Raw genomic sequence first — 25,277 nt, 5'->3', positions numbered from 1 at the left:
AAGATTGGGCCAGTACTGCCCAGCACAAGTCCATGGAACTGTTTACTATTTACTCCTACATATGCGCTGGTTGAAATTTCAAAAGAAACAAAATAATACTCGAACAGGTACTAAATCAACGTATAATTGCGCAAGTAAATCGTGCCGATGTGGATTGGCTGCGGCGGTGCAGGCCACGACACATCTTTGACTTGCTGCCAACAAATAAAGCTGGACTTGTACGAGTGCAAAAGATTATTTCCCTGCATGCAGGAACACTGCAAGTGCAGGCCGGCCATCGACATGTGTACGTTTCTACACGCCGGCCAGTGAGTTAGCGTTCAGGGATTTCAGAGCGGCTGCTGTGCCAATTTGCAATTGGCTCCTGGGTATTGGTATACTATGATCCAAGATCCCAAATCTTGGTTAGTGTGCATGTCTAGTTTTTGTTGGTCCTCATGCCAGTTGCAGCTAGCGGCGCCTTTATGTTTGGCCCCACACAACATTCTTCTTATCTAGGCGAGGATAGTTGCTGTTTGTGTGCGTGACATAGGGACAAACAATTACACTGTTTGATGACGTATTGAAATGAGTGATGTATACTAATTGTATTTAATTGAGAAAATTAATATAATAATGTACAATAATTATTTGCTCCCTAAATATTAATACAATGATGACGCATTGATATCGCTAGTTAAAATGAGTGATGTATACTAATTGTATTTAATTGTGAAAATTAATATAATAATGCACAATAATTTTAATTAGTTGGGAGTGTGCCGTGTGGGTTTAATCTTTGCAATCAATCCTCACCTAAAAAATATTTTAAATCATACGCTGATCAATGAAATAATTAAACACCTATTAATTTGCATAAATAATGGCTAAACGCTGAAATAATTTTTATTTTTCCTAACTCATTGGGCATTAGCTTTTCTCAAGAAAACAACTTTACAGTCTCATCTTATTTCTAGTTTACTCCATGTTTCTGAATGCTGATATGCAAGGACTTCAAAACAACTCGTGTGCGATTTCGAAGGAGGAAAAGTTCATACAATTTATAAAATATCACCAAATTCAAAATATATTTATCTTCGCCTTGGACGTTCAATGGTTCTAAATGATTACATGGGCAAGTGTGCTGGTGTGTATACAAGAATAGTTGAACACAATGAACGTAATGATCCGCACCATAAAAATCAAATGATTGTAACCGCAAGCATGAAAAAAAAATACTAGATGACACAAAGAACTAGAGCGGCATCAGATCTATATTATCCAAGAACATAAAGGGAAAAACATATCGGAACAAAGTTCTCACCTCTAAACTCAGAACGAAGATATGATATCTTTCTACAACGTCAACGGGCTTGCCAAACTGCTCCACGATCCTATGAAACGCATAGGACATATTAGATCTATGTGAGAAGACAGTAATAAACACAACCAAATCATGCACAAAGCTGGAATTCAAGTAGTCTAAATCCATCTCTCCCTAAACTATCAACACAAACATGAAAGGGCATGCGAGAGAACAAAACTTACGGATGTTGCGGATACTTTGGAGAACCCAATTTACGCCAAGTTCGAGGACAGATGCATAAGTACTAGCCGAGAGAGGACGGTTTGCTGGAAATTTAACCAGGCGTTTCTTTCTACCAAGGGGAACATATGCTTTTATACAATCGTTTCCAAGATCGTCAAATAGATCAAAGCGATTTGAAAAATCAACAGATGGCACAATGATTCGCTAGTTGTCATCAGCCAGCTCATAGATTTAAATGCAATTATGAGTGAGTAGACCGGGTTTCTGGTAGGTCTTGGACACGTGTAGTTGCCGAAATAGGAGGGCGTATCAGGTGCACTGGGCCATTTGGTGCGCCCGATCCACGTGGACCGTTGGATGGAAAAACAAGGGCCAAGTTTAGATCAAACATAACCATTTGCCATTTTACTTCTAGGCCCTTAAGTTTATCGTGAATCAACCAACGCTCCACTCTTCTATAATGTTCTTTTCCATTCACACCCTTCAGTTCTATTTAAATCCACCCCCCCCCCCCCAGTCCAAGAAACACAAAAGAGCAGTGGAGCGCGAGTTGATTCACAACAAACTAGAAAAGATTAGAGATGCCTGGTGGATTCTTAGCTTTTCTCTCTCTCTGGAATTGTGTGTTCATGTATTTTCTTTTCTTGATTTTCGTTTTTTGTTCTGTCTCTCATCTTGGCGCATAGCCATCACTTTATTCTTCACTACTAGCTGCTTTATTCTGACTTAAACTTCATCGCAAGCAGGGGCGGAGTCATGAATTGCTCACGCCCTGGGCTGGGCTAGCTGGCTTGGGCCAGTGGGCCACGACACCCCATGCCAAACCTAATTTCTTTTCTTTTTTAGCTTGAAAATTTTGGCCACGCCCTAGGCCGTGGCCCGTGTTGCCTGGGGCCTGGCTGCGCCTATGATCGCAAGCACCTTTTTGACGCCCTTTTGTGTTTTTGCGGTTCATTTGCTCATCTTGACACTAATTTATTTTGGAATGTTGGTAAAGATAATTTCCCTGCATGCAGGAACACTGCAGGTGCAGGCCGGCGATCCAGGCGATCCACATGTGTATGTTTCTGCACGCCGGCCAGTAAGCTACTAGCGATCAGGGATTTCAGAGCGGCTGCTGTGCCATTTTGCTATTGGCTCCTGGGTATTGGTATACTATGATCCAAGATCCAAATCTTGGTTAGTGTGCATGTCTAGTTTTTGTTGGTCCTCATGGCCATGCATAAATGGTGTGATATATGACAAGAGGAAAATGTCTTCTCGCCAACAAGTGATATGTCATGTACACACTTGGTTCGTTAATTTTTGCTTTCACGGTACGATGGCCGACAGATGGTTACACGTTGCATAATTGGAAGAAGAGACGATCGGTGAGGTGTTCTCCCAGCATAAGCATAGAAGACGACGTAGTCTCCCACCTAGTTATCCTTAACTTTGCTAGTTGTTCTTCTTTGTTTGGAGAATGCCGTCCATGAAAATGTTTTATCTTCTCTTTCGCTTGTGGAAAATACACACGACTTCTAATATAATCCAAGACTAGGACTTCTAATGGAAAAACATGAATGTCTCCTAACGTAGAAACCTGATTGGATCCTTAGAAGGTATGGCTTCCTCCTGCATCGTGGCAGCTCTTGATGTCAGTTGCAGCGAGCAGCGCCTCTATGTTTGGCCCCACACAGCATTCTTCTTATCTACGTGAGTGTAGTTGCTGTTTGTTTGTGTGACATAGGGACAATTTTAATTATACAACTTGATGACAAATAATTACACTCTTTGATGACGCATTGATATTGCCCGTTAAAATGAGTGATGTATACTAATTGTATTTAATTGAGAAAATTAATATAATAATGTGCAATAATTATTTGCTCCCAAAATATTAAATACAATGATGACACATTGATATTGCCGGTTAAAATGAGTGATGTATACTAATTGTATTTAATTGCGACAATTAATATAATAATGCACAATAATTTTATTTAATTGGGAGTGTGTTGTGGGTTTAATCTTTGCAATCAATCCTCACCTAAAAAATATTTTAAATCATACGCTGATCAATGAAATAATTAAACACCTATGAATTTGCATAAATAATGGCTAAACACTGGAATAGTTTTTCTTTTTCATAACTCATGGGCATTAGCTTTTCTCAAGAAAACAACTTTACAGTCTCATCTTATTTCTAGTTTACTCCATGTGTTCTGAATTCTGATATGCAAGGACTTCAAAACAACTTGTGTGCTATTCCAAGGAGGAAAAGTTCATCAAATTTATAAAATATCACCAAATTCAAAATATATTTATCTTCAGCTTGCACATTCAATGGTCTTAAATGATTACATGGGCAAGTGTGCTGGTGTGCATACAAGGATTGTTGACCACAATGTACGTAATGATCCGCACCATAAAAATCAAATGATTGTAACTGCAAGCATGACAAAAATACTACATGACACAATCTTGTGGGTGATTTTGAATCAATTTAGTAGTTACAGGATGTAAACTGTCTAGTTTTCCACTTGATTATCTTCACTCAGACAAGAACCTAGGAACCATATTACATAGATCAAATCCAATCAACCAAACAATGGCAAAGCATCATCACAAGTTTGTTTATCCTTAGATGAATAATGAATAAGTCGATGAAAACGAGACGTTTAGACCAATTTCATTCATGAATCCTAGGCGCTCTTGAAGGACTCATCTATCAGGTTTTATCCTTTCCCAACCAATTGTTGCATATCAAGGGCGAGAAATTAAACACGTAAATTTGCATGAACGAAGGACCAAAAGAGAGTTTGCACTAGAACTTGGTAGTTCATCTTCCTTTTGATAAGTGCAAATTTACCTTGTATTGATATAACAAAGAACTAAAGCGACATCAGATCTATATTACAAGAACATAACGTGAAAAACATATCGGAACAAAGTTCTCACCTCTGAACTCAGAACGAAGATATGATGTCTTTCTACAACGTCAACGGGCTTCCCAACCTGCTTCACGATCCTACGAAACGCAGAGGACATATTAGATCTATGTGAGAAGATAATAATAAACACAACCAAATCATGCACAAAGCTGGAATTCAAGTAGTCTAAATCCATCTCTCCCAAAACTTTCAACACAAACATGAAAGGGCATGCGAGAGAACAAAACTTACGGATGTTGCGGATAATTTGGAGAACCCTATTTAAGCCAAATTCGAGGACAAATGCATAAGTACTAGCCGAGAGAGGACGGTTTGGTGGAAATTTAACCAGGCGTTTCTTTCTACCAAGGGGAACATTTGCTTTTGTACAATCGTTCCCAAGATCGTCAAATAGATCAAAGCGATTTGAAAAATCAACAGATGGCACAATGATTCGCTAGTTGTCATCAGCCAGCTCATAGATTTAAATGCAATTATGAGGGAGTAGACCGGGTTTCTTGACAGTCTTGGACACGTGTATAGTTGCCGAAATAGGAGGGCGTATCAGGTGCACTGGGACATTTGGTGCACCCTGTGTGTCCAATCCACATGGACCGTTGGATGGAAAAGCAAGGGCCAAGTTTAGATCAAACATAACCAATTGTCGTTTTACATCTAGGCCCTTAAGTTTATCGCGAATCAACCTATGCTCCACTCTTCTATAGTGTTCTTTTCCATTCACACCCTTCAGTTCTATTTAAATCCACCCCCAAGTCCAAGAAACACTAACGAGCAGTGGAGCGCGAGTTGATTCACAACTAACTTAAGGGACTAAACATAAAACATGTGAATTCCTTCGTTGTTTTGATCTGGACCCTTCATTTTCCATATGGCGGCTCTGGTTGCTTCAACGTACGGGTGCACCAATGGGCTTGGTGCACCTGATATGCTCTCGCCGAAACAGACAGCCCAACTCCACTTGGCTCGACGACCAAAGAGTTGGAAGACATGGAAGATATGATGCTCTAAAGAGCTTTCGAAGACATGGAAGAGATGATGCGACCATGTCTGGAAGCTCAAGGTTTTCTTCTATACGTTTGGGTAGAGAGAGAAGTAGTTTTCCTTCGGACATGGACTTTTGGCTCCTGGCTACACGGTCCCTATAATTTGAAAAAAAATCATATTGTGAAGCTTTGATTCTTTTTCTAGTGTAAGTATAAATGTATTTTACACTTTGTAATTTCGTCAAAATATACACTTGATTTGTGTTTTGTGCATAAAATCACAAATTTGTATATGTAGAATATTGATACCCACACGAGTGTAGGAATCAATGTAGTACCTTTTGATAAGTACTGGTGTCGAACCCACAAGGAGCAGAAGGTAACTATCTATTCTCTAATTATTTATAAGCCACTTATACGGCCGTTTATGCGATCCAATAAATTAACGGATGCAAGGTTTCTTTAACTTGTAGAAATAAACTACTAGAGTAGAGGAATTTAAAGTGTAGTAAAGTAAAGCAAGTAAAATGTAAACAAAAGTGACTCTTTTCAGAGAAAGCCCAATCCTCTATGCTTCAAGAGGTCAAGCTCGTGGCGTGTGTGTGTTTGCTTATAAGAGATGAAAAGCTCCGAGGGAAAACATGTCTTTACCTGTAGATCTCTGTTATTGTGTTTCCTCTCTTCGTCGCCGTATGTCACGAATTAAATTTATTGGGGGTATATATGGATGGTTTTAGGTCAAGACAAAGCTGCACACGAATGAGCGAAGGCAAAAGGGGCAGGGAAGGCCGTGGTGGGCCGCACGTCGCGCCTGGAGGGGGTGTGCACCGTGGGGCCCCATTTGCATTCTGTTGATACCCTGATGGCCTGCTTTGACTTGCTGGAGGCATCTCAAAATTTCTGAACCGTGGCCACTGATCGTGCCCTTTTTCGAGTCCCGTAGCTCCTAGAATGTTAAAAACACTTAAAAGAGGTTTTCCTTCTTTCCATAATTAAATATCAAAATAATGAGAACTCATGGGAAGTTTCCCAAATCATTGAAAACCATGGTAATAACTCATAATGCGATACAATTATGATGGAATATGGCATTATAAACGTCAAAGTTCATGTATGCATTTTACATAATCAACGCCCCCAAACTTAGTCTATACTTATCCTCGAGCATAAAGACGATAAACAAAACATGGATTTGAGTGTTTATTTAAATAGATAAAAGACAAAACATGATTGCAACTTTTGAGAGTGTAATGTAACATATGAAGACAGTTTAGGGTTATCATAATCAGGGGCGGACCTACTTGTTGGCTCCCTAGGTCACATGCACCAGGGGTCAAACAAAATTTCTAATGCTAACTATACCCTGCAATTAGCTAGTGCACTAGGGATTATTAGGAAGTGTGCATCAGGCCAAGCTGTCTAGGCGTCCCAGGAAGTATTGAACTTTAAAGAGTGCACTCGGATGCTTTTTCCTCTAGCTCCGCCCTTGATCATAATATATAGTTCCATTACCCCATCACAAGCATCTTGTTGAGTCCCGCTAGGAATTCTACTTGTAAGCTAGATTGGCCAAGTATATAAGGCCATCAGGGGCTGCCCCGAGGCACACAATTTTATAGCTTATTACAATCGACAATAGATCATAGAATTAGATTCCGAGCCTACACAAGAATCACAGCTTGTAATCGCTACAATCAAGATCAATGCAATCAAACAAGATGTAGATCTTTATCTCCACGTGGAGAGTCGAACCTGATAAAACCTCGTGTACCGACACTCGGTACATGATAACCGGGGGAGATTACAAGCTGTATTGGAAACCTGATGCCAGGGGAGATTTTTAGTAGGCTCGATGTACAGAGCACTGAACGGTCCCATGTTCGATTTCCATACTTCTTTCTCTGGAGAGTAGAAATGCCTCTGAAAATTATGGTGTTCCTTTGGCTGGTCTACAGAGGTAGTGTACTTACCATAGATGTATTGAAATCTCAAGGGTGGGAGGGGGAAGAGAGATGTGCCTTCTGGTCTAGACAGAATCCATCGACCACTTGTTCTTTTCATGCTGTCTTGGCAAGATATGTCTGGAATGCTGTACAAGTTAGCTTTAATGTTGTTGTAGATCCAGTCTCTATTTAGGACTTGCTTTATTGTTGGCTGATTTAGTTTGGCAAGAAAGTTGAAAACCTCGTGGTAGTTGGAGTTGCAGCCGTTCTTTGGACTCTTTGGAAGACAAGGAAGGATGCTTGTTTTAAGAATAAGTTACCTTATGATCCTCCGGTAGTGATTTTAACATCTGCTCTATTATTCATCTTTGGGCTGGTTTTCATAAGCCCGCCACTTGAGAACCGCTTCGCAAATGCTCCCGCAGACTGTGGCAAGTCACATGTGAGGTCTTCTGTCGATCTCAAGGTTAGGGCCGTTGACAAAATCTGTAGGCCTGTTGCATATTCTCTGTATCGCTGGACGAGGAAGAGTGTCTTGTTTGCTGAGCACAACAATGTGTAGGGGAATAATGTAGGGGTAGCCTTCTTGCTGTTTGCTTAGTGTAGCTCTTAAAATTGGACTTATTTATTTTATATAACAGACATATTGTTTCTTTTAATGAAATCGGAGAAAATGCCATCTTTAATCAAAAGAAAACACGACTCTCGCTACAATGTCGTCCGCCCGGCCATTGGCCATCTACGCTCGTGAAGAAAAGCTGCGAGATTATGAAAGAGGTAATTCAGAAAAAAATAAACTTGACCCGCACCGCCGACACACGCGCGTTGAAGAGACCGGGCCGGCCCGCCGCCGCCGTTGGTTCCGGCCCAGGGTCGGCCCGCGGGTTCCTATTTCAGATGCCCAATCAGTCGACCCGGAATCGATCCCAAGTGGGCTGATCTCGGACACGCCTCGATCCGGGCCGTCGTCCTCAACCGGCGGAAATCTCTGCCGCCGCCTGCCGCCAAAAACTCCCTGCCGGAGTCGCCGTTCACAGCAGCAACCTCCGGGAATCGCCGCAGACCCAGCTCGCCCTCACCCCCGCCGGCTCCTGCTCCTGCACCCGTGGCCCGCCCTTGCTCCGCCGGCTCTTGCTCCAGGCCCGCCGAATCGCCCCAGACTAGCAACCGCCGCCCGCTGCCGGTATTCCACAGCGAATCAACGCCATCCCACTCGCGGTACCAATTCAGGAGCGAATGGGGTTTTCTTTGGCGGGCTTCAATTGGGAATCTAGAGGATTGAATGGAGTTTTTTTTTTTTGAGGAAAGGATTGAATGGAGTTCGTGCTTCAGTTGATCAGTTCTCACGAAGTTTTTTTTTAGCAGAGGGGGAACGTGGCCACCATGCGTGACTAGCGAGCGGTTGGGCTCGGTGAGGCAGTGGCTAAGATATGGGCCAGGTGGGACACGGCCCAAAAAGAAAAACAGAAAAGAAGCCCACGGAGGCAAAGAAAGGAAGGAAAAAAAGTACTCCCTCCGATCCTAAATTGTTGTCGAAATATTACATGTATCTAGACGCTTTTTAATAATAAATACATTTATATTTTGGCAAAGTTGAGTCAAGAATTTAGAATCAGAGGGAGTAAAACGTTAGGTACGCTATCGCCGCCAGGGAGAAGGAGAGGGAGAAAACTTAGAGTTTTGAGGTAGAGCACCGTCCGGATTCACCGGTTCCCCTCACCTCCTGTCGCCATCTTGGCGCTGCGAGGTGGGGGGAATCTCGGGTATTACCGGGTGTTTTTAGAAGTTTTTACTATTACGAGTCTTGTGATCTTCATCGGCAACGTTACGACGGAGGGTGCGATGCCGTCGAGAATAAAGGTATTCTGGTTTTTCCTCTGCTGCGGCGGTGCCTTATTGCGCAGTGCCACGGGGCCAAAAAGTTTTACTCACCGCGGATTCGATGTGTCCGATCACGCGGATTTTGAGTTTATGTCCTCGCAGAGCTGTTCATACGGATTTGATGAGTTTTTGTCAGTGTGTCATGATACTTTGGTGACTTTGGAGTCTTTCTCTGGCGTTTTCGTGAAGATCATGTGGGATCAACCCCGGCCCAAGTATGTTCAATGCTCACGGCTTCTCATCTTTTTAGATGGACGACTCAAGGGGCTTTCTGAAACCTTTAAAGATAATCAAATTCGTGCAGGGTTACGAGTGGCGATGTTGCCACTCCAGTCTAATTGCAGTTCTTTTGCTAAAGTATGAAGAGTATTTCGTGTTGCAAAAATTGATGCTACGGAGAATATGTTTTCAAAAGATTTCATTGTAATTCTTACTCATAGGGGTTACTTTGTAGTTTCTTTTGTCCATGATCCGAAGCACTGTACCCGTAATGTTTTGAGTTTGAATAAAGTTACAGGAGATTCTAAAAAAAAGAAAGTAAAACGCTCGATATGCACACGGAGACATTCTAAAAAGTACGACCCGGCCGTGTACAACAGTGCAAACCCGGGGCAACACAACTGTCCCGGGTCTCTTTTCTTTTGAGATGCACGACTGCTCACCTGGAGTGTACACAAGATGGCTCTTGCCCGCGCGGCTCGGTCGGACGCTGGGTCCTTGCCGTCAGCCGACATATATAGGTCAGAGACTAACAAACACAAAATCGACGCACGCTTTGATATAGAATCATTAGGAATTTTTCCTACATGAGTCCTTTGATTCGTAGGATTATATCCTATACTAAATTTTCCTAAGAACTTCCTCCTATCCCAAATTCTTGTCGTTGAGGGAGTACTACATTTCTTGGGAGAAATCCTTTGCTTTCCCTACAATATTCGAACAAAATTTCAGGCAATCAAACTAACAGGATCACAGAGTACAGTGACGGTGCTAAACCTTCAGAAATAACCAAAAGCCGACAGAAATATAATTCGTGTCTACAAAATATAGTCCTATGAATGTTCAGATATTTTGAGAGTAGAGCAGACTTATGGTATTTGGTTCACAAAAGTGATAAAAACAATATTTGGGACGTTGTTATTTTTGTGATGGGTACATCATAACCGTCACAAATGTGTGTTTTGTGTAATGGTGAACCGGCATGAAAATGTGTCGGATTCCAACTGCCACAATATATTTTATTTTCTGTCGGTAGTGTCAAGGCCCGCCACAAAAATTAATAATTTGGTGTCAGTAGTAGCCTGTCACAATTATTATTTTCATGACAGTCATTCTGGTGCCCGACACAAAAATAAATCACCATCACTAAGCTCTGTGACCCTGGTAGTGAAACATCACATTGCATTTCTACATTTTTTTCCTTCTATTCCTCCGATTTTTCCAATCTTGTAAATCAAAGAGGCTTGAGCTAGCTGGAGCCTTGAGCTAGACCTGCTTCTTCCTCATTGCTAGTTTTAGTGAGAAAGTGCCATCCATTTTCTTCAGAGTGAATTTCATTTTTTACCCGCTCTATGAAACTTTTTGACACAATCTATCCCATTTAAGAGAATTTCCAAAATTATATCCCATTTAACCAAACCTTTGCCACTAATTACCCCTTTTAATATTTTCCGCCAAATCTGACGTTTCCTGACGAGCGGGGCCCACTTTTCAGTCCTACGTGGCGTGCCACGCTGACCTTCGGGGCCGAACCGGCCCGGTTCAGGTCAGGTGCCGGTTCGGTTTTCTGGCAACCATACAAAATTCACTTCACCATATATATCAGCCCGTATATTTTCATTGCATTTGAGGCAAAATTTGGTACAACATATCAGCCCATGTACAACAGTGCATACATTTCATACATTTTCATCACAAAATGCTTCCAGGATTGCATCCAAAAGTGCCCAACGTGAGCAGTTCCTGTCGATTGCATCCATCTTCTCCTCTGTTCCTTCCAGCGGCACCCACTGACAAGGGAGAACTTGCTTGAGCCCACAATTTCCTGATATGAAAAGTACATTAACCACACCACAAATTAAACGCTGCACCAGCAGGAATAAATTTTGAGAAACCCCAAAATCCAATGATACGCATCAGTCCTATCTTTGTGACCACAATATATCCCCAAATCACCAATGAAATCACAGATGAAAGACGTTAAGGAGATGGAAACGGAAAGGAAACGAGGCGGATGAACATACCTTCCACGAAGAATCGCAATTCCCGGAATATACGGGGAGCTTCGGAATCGCCACTCCCACTGCCTTCCGTTTCGCCGGCGACGCCATCTGAGCGCAGGCCCGGAGAAACACCGAGTCGAACCCGGCTTAGCACCCGTGGTGGCCGCTTTCTCCGCCGACAGGTCGCGGTTGCTTCCGTCGCCGCCGCCGTCGCCGCAGCCTAAACCCTAACCCGTGGGAGACAGACAGAGATGAGGGAGAAAGAGTTATGAGCGAGATACAGAGAAAGAAAGAACCGGGCAGAACCCACTGAAGCCCATGTCAGACCCCAACCGGACAGAACCGCACGAACTGAACCGGGCTGGTTTGGCCCCGAAGGCCAGCGTGGCACGCCACGTAGGCCTGAAAAGTGGGCCCCGCTCGTCAGAAAACGTCAGATTTGGGGGAAAATATTAAAAGGGTAATTGGTGGCAAAGGTTTGGTTAAATGGGGTACAATTTTGGAAATTCCCTTAAATGGGGTAGATTGTGTCAAAAAGTTTCAAAGAGGGGGTAAAAAAATGGAATTCACTCTTTTCTTCAAGTGAAGTTTATTCAATAGTCTCGTGAAGGACAACCACCCGTCTAGAACATGACGGTCAGGCATATAGGCCGTTTGAGTAGACCGAATCACTGCTTGAGCTATCCCGATGATGCGATTCGTATTTACTTTCTTGAATTTTTTTTAACCTAACATTAAGCAGACAAATGGATTTGTACTACTGAATCTGGACTGCATTCTCCTTCTCGGCGTGAGAAATGACCCGAAGTTCAGCTTAAACAGAGGCAACTCCCTATGTTGAAATAAAACTGATAAAAGTGATGTGCCGGACAAAATTATTTATTATCCGGTACGGACCGACGCTTGCATTTGGTTTTTCTATCATTTGCGCAAGATATGGGCAAATATCTTGGGATCCGGTCAACATTTGGTTGTGATATCTGCAAGGACGTAGCTGCTAGCTCCTAGACGCATGGATCATCACCGCACACCTTATCTCATCATCGTCATCGTCTCCTCGAGATCTTAGCTTTGTTTAGATGTAGATATTGAGAGGCTTGACATTGTGCATTTGCTCCAATGTCAACATCACAGGATATTGATATTGACATTGAATGCCAATACTTTTGTTTGGATATTCGGTATTCGGAACCCAAACTTGATATTAAGATTGAATGACAAATCTTGTTTGGATGGTCAAAGCGATCAATTGCAGTTGTCCGAGTATGATTGATATACTGTTTTTATGCATATTTCAAAATCCATATAACATTTGAAATATATTTGAATAACTATATATATCACATGACAATAAAAAATGAAAAATACATTGGAAAATATACACAACGCCGTAATCTTGACATTGTAGCCACAACATTGTAGGTAGAAAAGAGAGATAGAGGGTGGTCAGGTCAGAGAGAAGACAGAAGAACAGACTAACAGTGAGATGAGAAGAATTAATCATCGTGGCCGGAATCCAAATTTGCTTGCTCAGCACACGATGTTGGACCTGTTCGGGAACGCGGTATGCTACGCTAGCACAAAATAAAATTTTCTACCGCTTCCGCCCGGATCAATGCTGTAGATAATGGATCACGAGATTACCACTAGACGCGCAGACCCGTAGCGGAAGTAGAGTCGATGTAGCGCGTCGATGCCGAGTAGTCGAACAGCCTGCTCCTCCTCGCCGATCCCACGAACAGTTCGTCCAAGCGCCGCAGGTGCAGCGCCTCCGAGGTATCCACACGTACAGGGAGGAACTCCGTGCGGCGGACTGCTAGATCCGATCGCAAGGCTTTGGGCGTGGAGGTGCGACGGCCGAGTCTAACTCGCGTCTGAACTGGAGTTAACCCTAGACGGGTTGGTCTCCTCCACTTATATAGACGTCCCTAGTGGGCTCAACACTTGAGGCCCATTAGGAGTCCAAGCCCGATACGAGTTGGATCCGATCCAACTCGGTTCCCACCCCTTAAGCGTGTGACCCTTCAGGTTCGCGGTCAGTCGGCCACGACTACGAGCTCGGACTGCGGGCCCGAGTAACACCTTGCTCGTCCACTGGCACCGACTCAAGTCGATAGTTGGTAGCGGCGCCTAGCAGCACGTGCCAACTCCCGAGTAACCACAAGGTATATTGACGAACCATACAATGTGTCATATGCAACATTCCTTTTGCCTCGCGATATGTGTGTCGAGCTCAAGGCGAGTGCGTGTCATCCTTGTGGATAGCTCGAGTCTCTTCTCGTTCCTGTGATACAGATTCCCGAACGGGTTAACACTTAACCCAAGTCGCATGGCCATGCTTTCCGAATCTGATCACTCGAGAGGGCCCAGAGATATCTCTCCGAACAGGAGGGGCAAATCCCATCTTGATCAACCATGACTCGCAGCATGCTTCTCAGCAAACCCGAAAGCTACCTTTATAACCACCCAGTTACGGAGTAGCGTTTGGCAACCCCTAAGTAGGCCGATTCACATCCCAAGCTCATACGATGACCTCAGGTCTAGGACTGGCATATACATCGTACTTGAGACTAACAAATGACAATCATCTCGTTGTGTCTCAGTGCGGGTCTGTCCGACTCAACAATCTCATTGTCGAGTCCATGCTATCAGTCGGCAACACCTTGCGCTATGACTTGTGAAACATAGTCATCACACTGATTCACATTGCTAGTCTAGGTTATGTGTCCGCATAACCTCAATGACCAGGGACCATTAGAACAACATCATAGAATACATAGTTTCACAAACAAATCACGTATTTATTGATACATATCAGTGATGATGTTCAAGGACAAATAACTCATGAATACATAGGAAATAACATCATCACATGATTGCCTCTAGGGCATATCTCCAACAGTCTCCCACTTGCACTAGAGTCGATCATCCAAGTATCGCATATCCATGGCTCGTGTGTGCGCCTCATGCTTTGGTTGCGGGAGAGGCTTTGTCAACGGATCGGCAATATTGAGATCCGTGTGTACCTTGCATATCTTAACGTCACCTCTCTCCACGAATTCCCGTATGAGATGGTAACGCCTGAGTATGTGTTTGGATTTTTGGTGATGTCGTGGTTCTTTGGCTTGTGCGATAGCACCACTGTTGTCACAGTAGAGGTCCATGGGATTGGACGCGCCCTGAACCACTCCAAGCTCAGAAACAAACTTTCTGATCCAAACGCCTTCTTTCGCGGCTTCCGAAGCCGCGATATACTCAGCTTCTGTTGTAGAGTCGGCCACCGTTTCTTGCTTAGAGCTCTTCCAGCTCACCGCACCTCCGTTCAAGACGAACACGTATCCAGATTGTGATCGATAATCGTCCTTGTCGGTTTGGAAACTAGCATCGGTGTAACCCTTTACAACGAGCTCATCCTCACCACCGTAAACCAAAAACATATCCTTAGTCCTTCTCAAGTACTTAAGGATATTCTTCACCGCTGTCCAGTGACTCTCACCGGGGTCAGCCTGATACCTGCTCGTAACACTTAGAGCATAGGAAACATCCGGTCGAGTACATAACATGGCGTACATGATGGATCCGACCGCCGAAGCATACGGAATCGCACTCATCCGACTTCGCTCATCAGAAGTCGAAGGACTCTGAGTCTTGCTTAGACTTATACCATGCGACATGGGCAAGAACCCTTTCTTTGCGTCATTCATGTTGAACCTCTTCAACACTTTGTCAACATATGTACTCTGGCTTAAACCAATAAGCCTCCTTGATCTATCTCTATAGATCCTGATTCCCAAAATATAAGCCGCTTCTCCCAAGTCCTTCATTGAAAAACTTTTCTTCAATGAGTCCTTGGCGGCTTCTAGCATCGGAATGTCATTTCCAATCAATAATATGTCATCCACATATAAGATTAGAAATACGACTGAGTTTGCACTAAACTTCTTGTATACACAAGGTTCTTCTTCATTTTTGATGAAGCCAAACCCTTTGACTACTTCATCAAAACGAATGTTCCAGCTCCGAGATGCTTGCTTCAATCCATAGATGGATTTCTGAAGTTTGCATATTTTTCCAGCATTCTTTGGATCGACAAAACCCTCGGGCTGTATCATATACACGTCCTCGGTTAAATTTCCGTTAAGGAAAGCCGTTTTGACATCCATTTGCCATATCTCGTAATCGAAATATGCAGCAATAGCTAGAATGATCCGAACTGATTTAAGCATCGCTACCGGCGAGAAAGTCTCGTCGTAGTCAACTCCTTGAACTTGTCGAAAACCCTTTGCGACAAGTCGAGCTTTATGGATTTGAACATTTCCATCCATATCAGTTTTTCTTTTAAATATCCATTTGCACTCAATGGTTTTTACACCCTCTGGCGGATCTACCAAGTTCCAAACTCGGTTTTCATCCATGGACTTTAATTCGGATCTCATGGCCTCAAGCCATAACTCGGACTCTGGACCCACCATCGCTTCTGCATAATTAGTCGGCTCGTCATTGTCTAGCAACAACACATTGCGTATATTACATAGTCTTTCCGACCTTCGTGGATACGGTGCTGTATTGGCCGTGGGTACGACGACTGGCTCAGTCACACTGACATCACCTGTCAAGTTATCCCCTACTGGCTCATCTCGAACTTCTTCGAGTTGCACTGACCTCCCACTTGCCTCCCGACTGAGAAACTCTTTCTCAAGGAAGACACCGTTTCGAGCGACAAACACTTTGCCCTCTGCCCGGTTGTAGAAGTAATATCCTAAGGTTTCCCTTGGATATCCCACGAATATGCACTTGTCTGATTTGGGAGTGAGCTTGTCCGACTGAAGTCGTTTGACAAATGCATCACAGCCCCAAATCTTTAGAAAAGACAAACTGGGACGCTTTCCAGTCCATATCTCATATGGTGTCTTATCTACGGACTTGGATGGTACTCTGTTTAGTGTGAACGCTGCGGTTTCTAGAGCATAACCCCAAAATGACAAGGGAAGATCTGACTGACTCATCATCGACCGAACCATGTCCAACAAGGTCCGGTTCCGCCTTTCCGACACACCATTTCTTTGTGGTGTACCCGGCGGTGTGAGCTGTGGAACAATTCCACAACTCTTCAGATGATCGTCGAACTCGTGACTCAAGTACTCGCCTCCACGATCAGATCGTAGAAGTTTTATTTTCTTGCCACGTTGGTTCTCTACTTCATTCTGGAACTCCTTGAACTTTTCAAAGGTTTCCGACTTATGTTTCATTAAGTAGACATATCCATATCTACTCAAATCATCAGTGAATGTTATGAAGTATTGATAACCTCCTCTAGCTGTCGTGCTCATTGGTCCACACACATCAGTATGTATGAGTTCCAACAAGTCGGTCGCCCTCTCGCAACTCTTTGCAAAAGGCGATTTGGTCATCTTGCCTAGTAGACAAGACTCGCATGTCTCGAATGATTCATAATCAAACGATGTTAAAAGTCCATCTCCATGGAGCTTCTTCATGCGTTTGTCACTTATGTGACCCAAACGACAATGCCAAAAATAGGTTTGATTCAGATCGTTAGGCTTGCGCCTCTTGACATTAATGTTATAGACAGATTCTCCTTCAAGACTAAGGATGAATAACCCGTTCGCAACAGGTGCAAAGCCGTAAAACATATCCTTCAAATAAAAAGAACAACCATTGCCCTTAATATTGAATTCATAACCGTGACTCAACAACTTTGAGACAGATATAATGTTTCGACTTAAAGCAGGAACATAATAACAATTATCTAATTCCATAACAAATCCAGAAGGTAAATGAAGTTGCATAGTCCCGGCGGGCAACGCTGCAACTCTTGCTTTATTGCCAACCCTTATGTCAACCTCTCCACTTGCGACGCTCCTAGTCCTTGCCAGCCCCTGCATCGAGTTGCAAATGTGAACAACCGATCCGGTATCCAATACCCAAGAGCTGTTAGGTGCATCAGCAAGATAAATGTCTATAACATATACAACAACCGTACCTGAAGTAGAAGTCACACTTCCACCCTTCTTTGCCACGTGGGCCTGGTACTTGCTGCAGTTCCTCTTCCAATGACCGGTGCCTTTGCAGAAAAAGCATACGGTCTCTGAGTCCGGTCCAGCCTTAGGCGCAGCAGGGGCAGGGGTCGGGATCACATCCTTAGCCTTTCCCTTCTTTGCCTTCTTCTTAGCCCAAGAATTTTTCTTGAACTTTGGCTTTCCCTGTACCAGCAACACTTGCTTGGTATTTTTCTTGATATCCTCCTCTGCTGTTTTAAGCATCCCATGCAATTCAGTGACTTTCTTTTCCATGCCATGCATATGGTAGTTCTGAACGAACTGCGCATAGCTTGGCGGAAGAGATGCCAGAATTGTATCCGTGGCCAACTCTTGGCTCAGCGGAAAGCCCAGCTTCTCCAAGCTTTGCGTGTAACCAACCAACTTGATTACATGTGGGCTCAAGGGTTCGCCTTCTTTCAGCTTAGTCTCCAGGAAGGACCTTTAGACATTAAATCTTTCGGTCCTAGCCTGAGTCTGAAACATGCCTTTGAGAGTCTCGATCATATCGAAAGCCTCAACATTCTCAAACTGCTGCTGCAGTTCGGGCTCCATATAGGCAAGCATCAGACAGCTGATCTCAATCGACTCATCACATGAGCGTTGATAGGCGTTTCTAACAGCAGCAGTGGCATTATCAGCCGGCTCCTCTGGAAGTGGGTTCTCTATGACATGTTCTTTCTTTCTTTCTTATCGTGCCTGAGAACGATTCTCAGGTTCCGATACCAGTTGGTGAAGTTAGTTCCATTTAGTTTATCTTTCTCAAGAACAGATCTCAAAGCAAAACTGGACAATTGAGGTGGTGCCATTGATCTACAACAGAAAATGCAAAAACACTAAGACAAGTATTCATGAAGAGTAATTCATATTAAACAATTTAATAGAAATATACTCCCACTAAAATCAACATCCCTCCATTGATCATTAGTGATTCAAGATCCAAGATCAACCAATCGTCTAGTGAGCTTTAGCATCACTGCTAGCCGATTGAATCACTCGGTAGGCAACTCTTGCCAATCGTATCTCTATACGACTCTTGTTAGTCGGTAGGCAACACTTGCCCCGGCTCCGACTCCTTTCACCTCGAGGCCCAAAACCGTTTTGATAGCCCCGTCAAGTTAACCAAAGCTTCGCATGTAAGTGTCCGACACGAACATCACCAACGACAAGGAAAAATGGTGATACCCCAATTTCATGAGCCCATCACCAAATGTACTTGTCTTGTGGTGTTGCAGCTATTGGGGAGGTAAATAAACTTGACATTCTTTGAGGGATCATTCTACTCTAACACAATAACATGCATAGGAGTAAACAAAGCAATAACCATCACAGATAATCAAATTAACATGTGAAATAGTATGGCTCTGTTCTTCATGGTGATCTCCATCTCCATGAACCTGTTCATCAAGCCGCCATGGTGCTCACGTCCTCCAATTCATACTAAATGACTACACCTAGTATCTAGCAAAGAATTTACATGGAGAATGACATCAAATGTCGACACGCAGGTCGTTATACAATTATAAAGACAGCACCTTGGCTCCAGCCTGGCTGACAAACTCATGACACGCAGGTCATGCAAATATTACACACATGTATCACATACATATGAGCCATACTATTCACATCAATCCTGCAAAAACAAGTTAAGCGTACAAACCTATTCTACCGAATTGATGTGAACTCGCAACGACAACTAAGGCGCTACGAATAGATAGCACGGCGGTCCCCCGATCCAATCCGAAATTTCCTTCATGGATTTCTATTCCGATTCGATCAATCGCATTGATCTCATGAATTGTATCCGGATTTATGTTTCACTGTCTACTCCGATGGCGGAAATCCGACCGGTAGGAGTATGTTGTGTCACGACCTTCTACATCACGATTATCAGAATCGAATATCCATGATCCCCGAGTACAATCGATCCAATCGATTGAGTACAAAACCGATCTAACACTTAGATCGACCACCAAGATAGCAATAGATCACATCTACTACTAACCGCATAACACTTATGCACGCAATTCGAATCCAAAACAGACAGCATCGGCTCTGATACCACTGTTGGGGAACGCGGTATGCTACGCTAGCACAAAATAAAATTTTCTACCGCTTCCGCCCGGATCAATGCTGTAGATAATGGATCACGAGATTACCACTAGACGCGCAGACCTGTAGCGGAAGTAGAGTCGATGTAGCGCGTCGATGCCGAGTAGTCGAACAGCCTGCTCCTCCTCGCCGATCCCACGAACAGTTCGTCCAAGCGCCGCAGGTGCAGCGCCTCCGAGGTATCCACACGTACAGGGAGGAACTCCGTGCGGCGGACTGCTAGATCCGATCGCAAGGCTTTGGGCGTGGAGGTGCGACGGCCGAGTCTAACTCGCGTCTGAACTGGAGTTAACCCTAGACGGGTTGGTCTCCTCCACTTATATAGACGTCCCTAGTGGGCTCAACACTTGAGGCCCATTAGGAGTCCAAGCCCGATACGAGTTGGATCGATCCAACTCGGTTCCCACCCCTTAAGCGTGTGACCCTTCAGGTTCGCGGTCAGTCGGCCATGACTACGAGCTCGGACTGCGGGCCCGAGTAACACCTTGCTCGTCCACTGGCACCGACTCAAGTCGATAGTTGGTAGCGGCGCCTAGCAGCACGTGCCAACTCCCGAGTAACCACAAGGTATATTGACGAACCATACAATGTGTCATATGCAACATTCCTTTTGCCTCGCGATATGTGTGTCGAGCTCAAGGCGAGTGCGTGTCATCCTTGTGGATAGCTCGAGTCTCTTCTCGTTCCTGTGATACAGATTCCCGAACGGGTTAACACTTAACCCAAGTCGCATGGCCATGCTTTCCGAATCTGATCACTCGAGAGGGCCCAGAGATATCTCTCCGAACAGGAGGGGCAAATCCTATCTTGATCAACCATGACTCGCAGCATGCTTCTCAGCGAACCCGAAAGCTACCTTTATAACCACCCAGTTACGGAGTAGCGTTTGGCAACCCCTAAGTAGGCCGATTCACATCCCAAGCTCATACGATGACCTCAGGTCTAGGACTGGCATATACATCGTACTTGAGACTAACAAATGACAATCATCTCGTTGTGTCTCAGTGCGGGTCTGTCCGACTCAACAATCTCATTGTCGAGTCCATGCTATCAGTCGGCAACACCTTGCGCTATGACTTGTGAAACATAGTCATCACACTGATTCACATTGCTAGTCTAGGTTATGTGTCCGCATAACCTCAATGACCAGGGACCATTAGAACAACATCATAGAATACATAGTTTCACAAACAAATCACGTATTTATTGATACATATCAGTGATGATGTTCAAGGACAAATAACTCATGAATACATAGGAAATAACATCATCACATGGTTGCCTCTAGGGCATATCTCCAACAGGACCTGCGCCGGAGGCAGGAGCTTGGTCGAGATGGCCCGCAAACCTGCAGAGAGAAGGGAGATGAGAGGGTGAACGCCGGAAGGGAGGGGCGGGAGGCCGCCGGCGCCGTGCCCAGTCGGAGGAAGGCGGAGCTGCTCCTTAGGCCGCACGCCGCTCCAGATGGTGCGGCACCACCGTACCTACGCAGTACGCACGGTCCTCTTCTTCTTCGGGAGCGACGAGCCGACGAGGAGGGCGCGGCGGCGGGGACGGGCGGTCGCGGAGGAGAGAGATGGGAAGGGAGGGCAAGGTGGTCTGGTGCGGGGCTGCGGCGTCGCGGGAGAAGACCGCCGGTGCCGTAGGAGGAGGAGGAGGGAGGAAGGGCCCTGCTGCTGCCTGCTCGGGCCGCAGCCGCTGGAAGCCTTGAACCTCGCGCGGGAGCTAGAAGAGGGACGGAAAAGGCAGGGAAAAAGGGAAAATTGCTTCGAGCGAGGGTTGAACGCGGGTGTTGTCGAGCAGTTCCGAAAGTTCCGAATACCCAGGGATGTCGAGGCTTACCCATCGGAATTGTGCCATGTGTGGATCGAATACTTGGACCAGCCAAACAACCCAAATCATAGTACTCGGTACTTGTCCAATACCAATGTCTAATATCAGGCCTTATACATCCAAACACAGTGTTAGAGATAATGATCTTTTATTCCCCATCTTTTAGCTCAGTCCTGCCACTCAAAACAGGCTGGTCCTCTCTCTCATTTTCCCTGAGCTAGAACACGTTTGGGACCGTCATAATTCAAGCTGCTGTTTGACTTAAAACTCTTCGGCTAAGATCTCCGTTCCTTAAATTAAGACGTATATTGTTTTCTTTGACCGAATGTTTGATCAAGTATTACTCCATCGACGTGTGACTTATAAGATACAAATCATAACTATGAACAAGTACTCTTAAATATGAATACAATAGCATCAATTTTATTTCAAAAAATTATATTTTAATAGACTAATTATGGTTCAAAGGCTTAGTCAAAAGTTTTAATTTAAGGAACAAATTAAGGGGCTATGAGCCCTCCGTTTGTTTACCTACAGACTGGAATCTTTTTAAATTCCAGTGTTGATCACACGCGTTCTTCCCAAATCAGAAACAAGCTGGTGTTCCTTCAAAAAAAAAGAAAGAAACAAGCTGGTGGCTTCTTGTACGGTCCATTCCGATCCACACTGTACTCAAACGGTGTGTGCAAGATCGAGTATATAGCAAGATACTATTTTCTACTATATCGGTGTGTGCTCGCAGGCATTAAAGAGTTCGATTACCGTACATCTGTACGTACTCTTTGATTACCGGGCAGGAGATCGAATATAATACTACTAGTGCATGCGTGCACGATTGCACGTACTGAGATACTTGGTGCGAACGTACGCATGCACTGCCGCTGGATCTTTGTTGTTTCTGTGGACATGGATGATCAATCGGTCCAACACGTCTGTTTTTTTTTTTGTGTGTGTGTGTGGAGGTATCGTACGTACTGCACATCACTTAAGCTTCCGCATCCCAAATGAGATAAACCTACGGACGGCTTGGCTGGACTGTATCCAAATTCGAGTTTAAGCGCTGATCATGCCGCCTGCGATCGCGTTAATTTGTCTCAACTGAAAAACAAGCTGTAGCTCAGCTGGTGGCTTGGCTGGTACGGGTTTTCCATGCGGTCCATTCCACATATACCATATCAATGCATTTAGAGCTCGATCGCAGGCATCCTTGTGGCGCGCAAATGCATGCAAGATTACTGTAACCCGGGACTGAGAAAATAACGCAGGTACTGATCGAGACACTTTAGAGTTTAGATCGACGATATACTCCAGTTGACAAGTCACCACGAGCTTGTGGTCCGGCCGGTCAGACGTACGTATTAATTAAACGAATTATGTTGTGGTACGCCGTACATCACTGTCTCCCTGATCGTTACACGGCAGCGACTGCAGGGTTGTAAGAGTACTTGTGTGGGCATGCGTGTAGGCACTGGTACGCACTCTATCGAGATCCTTCTCTAATTTCAGTATTTCACTGCCTGCTTCGGTGAAGTTACTCGTGTACGTCCCAAGCGCCTCTATCCCTGTGATCTGACGTCCAATTTAGATCCAGCGGTCAGGCAAAAACAAACCCACGACCGCTTGACTTCGGCAGAGAAATAGAGAACGCGGGGCGAGGGACGGAGGTCACGGAGCGAGGGAATTTTTTTTGCGAGGGCGGGAACCAGGCCGCGGCACAGAGCAGAGGGCTGCCGCCGCCCGCCGGGGTGGGATCTGCTCGTGCCGCCACGCCTCGCCACGGAGCGGAGGGCCGCCGGGGGGGGGGGGGGGTGTGTTGGAAATATGCCCTAGAGACAATAATAAATTTGTTATTATCATATTTCATTGTTCTTGATAAATGTTTATTGCCCATGCTATAATTGTATTGATTGGAAACTCAAATACATGTGTGGATAAATAAACAAATACCGTGTCCCTAATACGCCTCTACTAGATTAGCTCGTTGATTAAAGATGGTTAAGATTTCCTAACCATAGACATGTGTTGTCATTTAATAACGAGATCATATCAGTAGGAGAATGATGTGATGGACAGACCCAAACCTAAACATAGCTTTTGATCGTGTCACTTAAGTTTAAGTTGCTTATGTTTTATTATGTCAAGTATTATTTATTTAGACCATGAGATCATGCCACTCCCTAGTACCGGAAGAATACTTTGTGGGCATCAACCGTCATCTCGTAACTGGGTGATCATAAAGGTGTTTTTCAGGTATCCCAGAAGGTGCTTGTTGGGTTGTATGGATCAAGACTGGGATTTGTCACTCCTTGTGACGGAGAGATATCTCTGGGCCCTCTCGGTAATATAACATCCTAATGAGCTTGCAAGCATGCGACTAATGTGTTTAGTCGCGGGGGTATTATATTACGGAACGAGTAAAGAGAACTTGCCGGTAACGAGATTAAACTAGGTATGGCGATACCGACGATCAAATCTCGGGCAAGTAATATATCGCGAGACAAAGAGAATTGGATACTGGATTAATTGAATCCTCGACATAGTGGTTCAACCGATGAGATCTTCGTGGAATATGTGGGAACCATTATGGACATCCAGGTCCCGCTATTGGTTATTGATATTTGATCATGTCCACATGTTCTCGAACCCGTAGGGTCACACACTTAACGTTTCATGTTGCTTGGGTTAGATGAGATAAATGATGATGATATCGAATTATGATTCGGAGTCTTGGATGGGATCCTAGACGCAACGAGGAGCTCCGGAATGTTCCGGAGATAAAGATTTATATATGGAAAGTTGTTTTCAGGGTTCTGGAAAGTTTGGAATATTTCCCGGTTTTGACCGGGAAGCTTCTAGAAGGTTCCGGAGGGATCCGGAGGGTTCCACCTTGAGGCCCACCTATCCCTGGGCTAAATGGGCCTGTGAGGGAGCACCCTGGCCTTAATGGGCCGAGGGGCTAGCCCACAGGGCCCATGCGGCCAGGAGGAGAGTCCTGGCCGCGGGAGAGTCCTGGCCGCATGAGAGTCCTGGCCACGGGATAGTCCTGGCCGGCCACGCCTCCTCTACCCCTATATAAATAGAAGGGGGGGCAAGGGAGAGAGACACCCCAAGCTTTCAGTTGGATCTCTCTCCCCTGAGCCCTCCTCTCCTCCTCTTCTCACGCGCACGGCGTAGCCCTGCCCGTGAGAATATTCACCATAGTCACCACGCCGTCGTGCTGCCGGGATCTCGTCTACCTCTCCCTCTCGCTTGCTGGATCGAGGAAGGAGGAGACAACGTGAAGCTGAACGTGTGGATACCAAGGAGGTGCTGTCCGTTCGGCACTGAGATTGATCTCATTGAAAGTTCCACTACACCAACAACGATCTCGTGATCGTAACGCTTAGCGGTCTACGAGGGTATGGTGTTCATGATCCCTCTCGTTACATACATCTAGTATATATATTCTTGGGTTTTCTTCCGCACTTCTCGTAGGAAATTTTTTGTTTCATATGCAACGAACCTAACAGTGGTATCAGAGCTAGATCTAGGCGTAGATGTTTTGTACGAGTAGAACACAATTTAGTTGTGGGCGTTGATGTTCATATTGCTACCTCTTTTGTGCACTATCGAATTTTGCGGGATAGTGGGATGAAGCGGCTCGGACCAACCTTACTTGTCTTCGCACAAGAGACCGGTTCCGCAATAAACATGCAACTTGTATTGCATAATGCGGCTGGCGGGTGTCTGTCTCTCCCACTATAGTTGAAATCTGATTTGCAATGGGAGGCCTATATGGTTAATAAG

The 25,277-nt window shown here is 44.7% G+C and overlaps 1 protein-coding gene across 1 annotated transcript; it reads right to left on the bottom strand.

Moving 5' to 3' along the window:
• Window positions 1-17,351: 17,351 nt before the first annotated feature.
• Window positions 17,352-17,896, bottom strand: LOC112268823. Its single transcript, XM_024454993.1, has 2 exons — window positions 17,492-17,896; window positions 17,352-17,387 (listed from the first exon to the last, which is right to left on the bottom strand). The coding sequence occupies exons 1-2, from the start codon at window positions 17,808-17,810 to the stop codon at window positions 17,371-17,373; spliced, it is 336 nt and encodes a 111-aa protein (XP_024310761.1). The 5' UTR covers window positions 17,811-17,896; the 3' UTR covers window positions 17,352-17,370.
• Between the last annotated feature and the right edge of the window lie 7,381 nt (window positions 17,897-25,277).

The sequence above is a fragment of the Brachypodium distachyon genome, chromosome 4 (assembly GCF_000005505.3).
Source record: "Brachypodium distachyon strain Bd21 chromosome 4, Brachypodium_distachyon_v3.0, whole genome shotgun sequence".
NCBI lineage: Eukaryota > Viridiplantae > Streptophyta > Magnoliopsida > Poales > Poaceae > Brachypodium > Brachypodium distachyon.
This window is presented reverse-complemented; position numbering and strand designations above follow the sequence as displayed.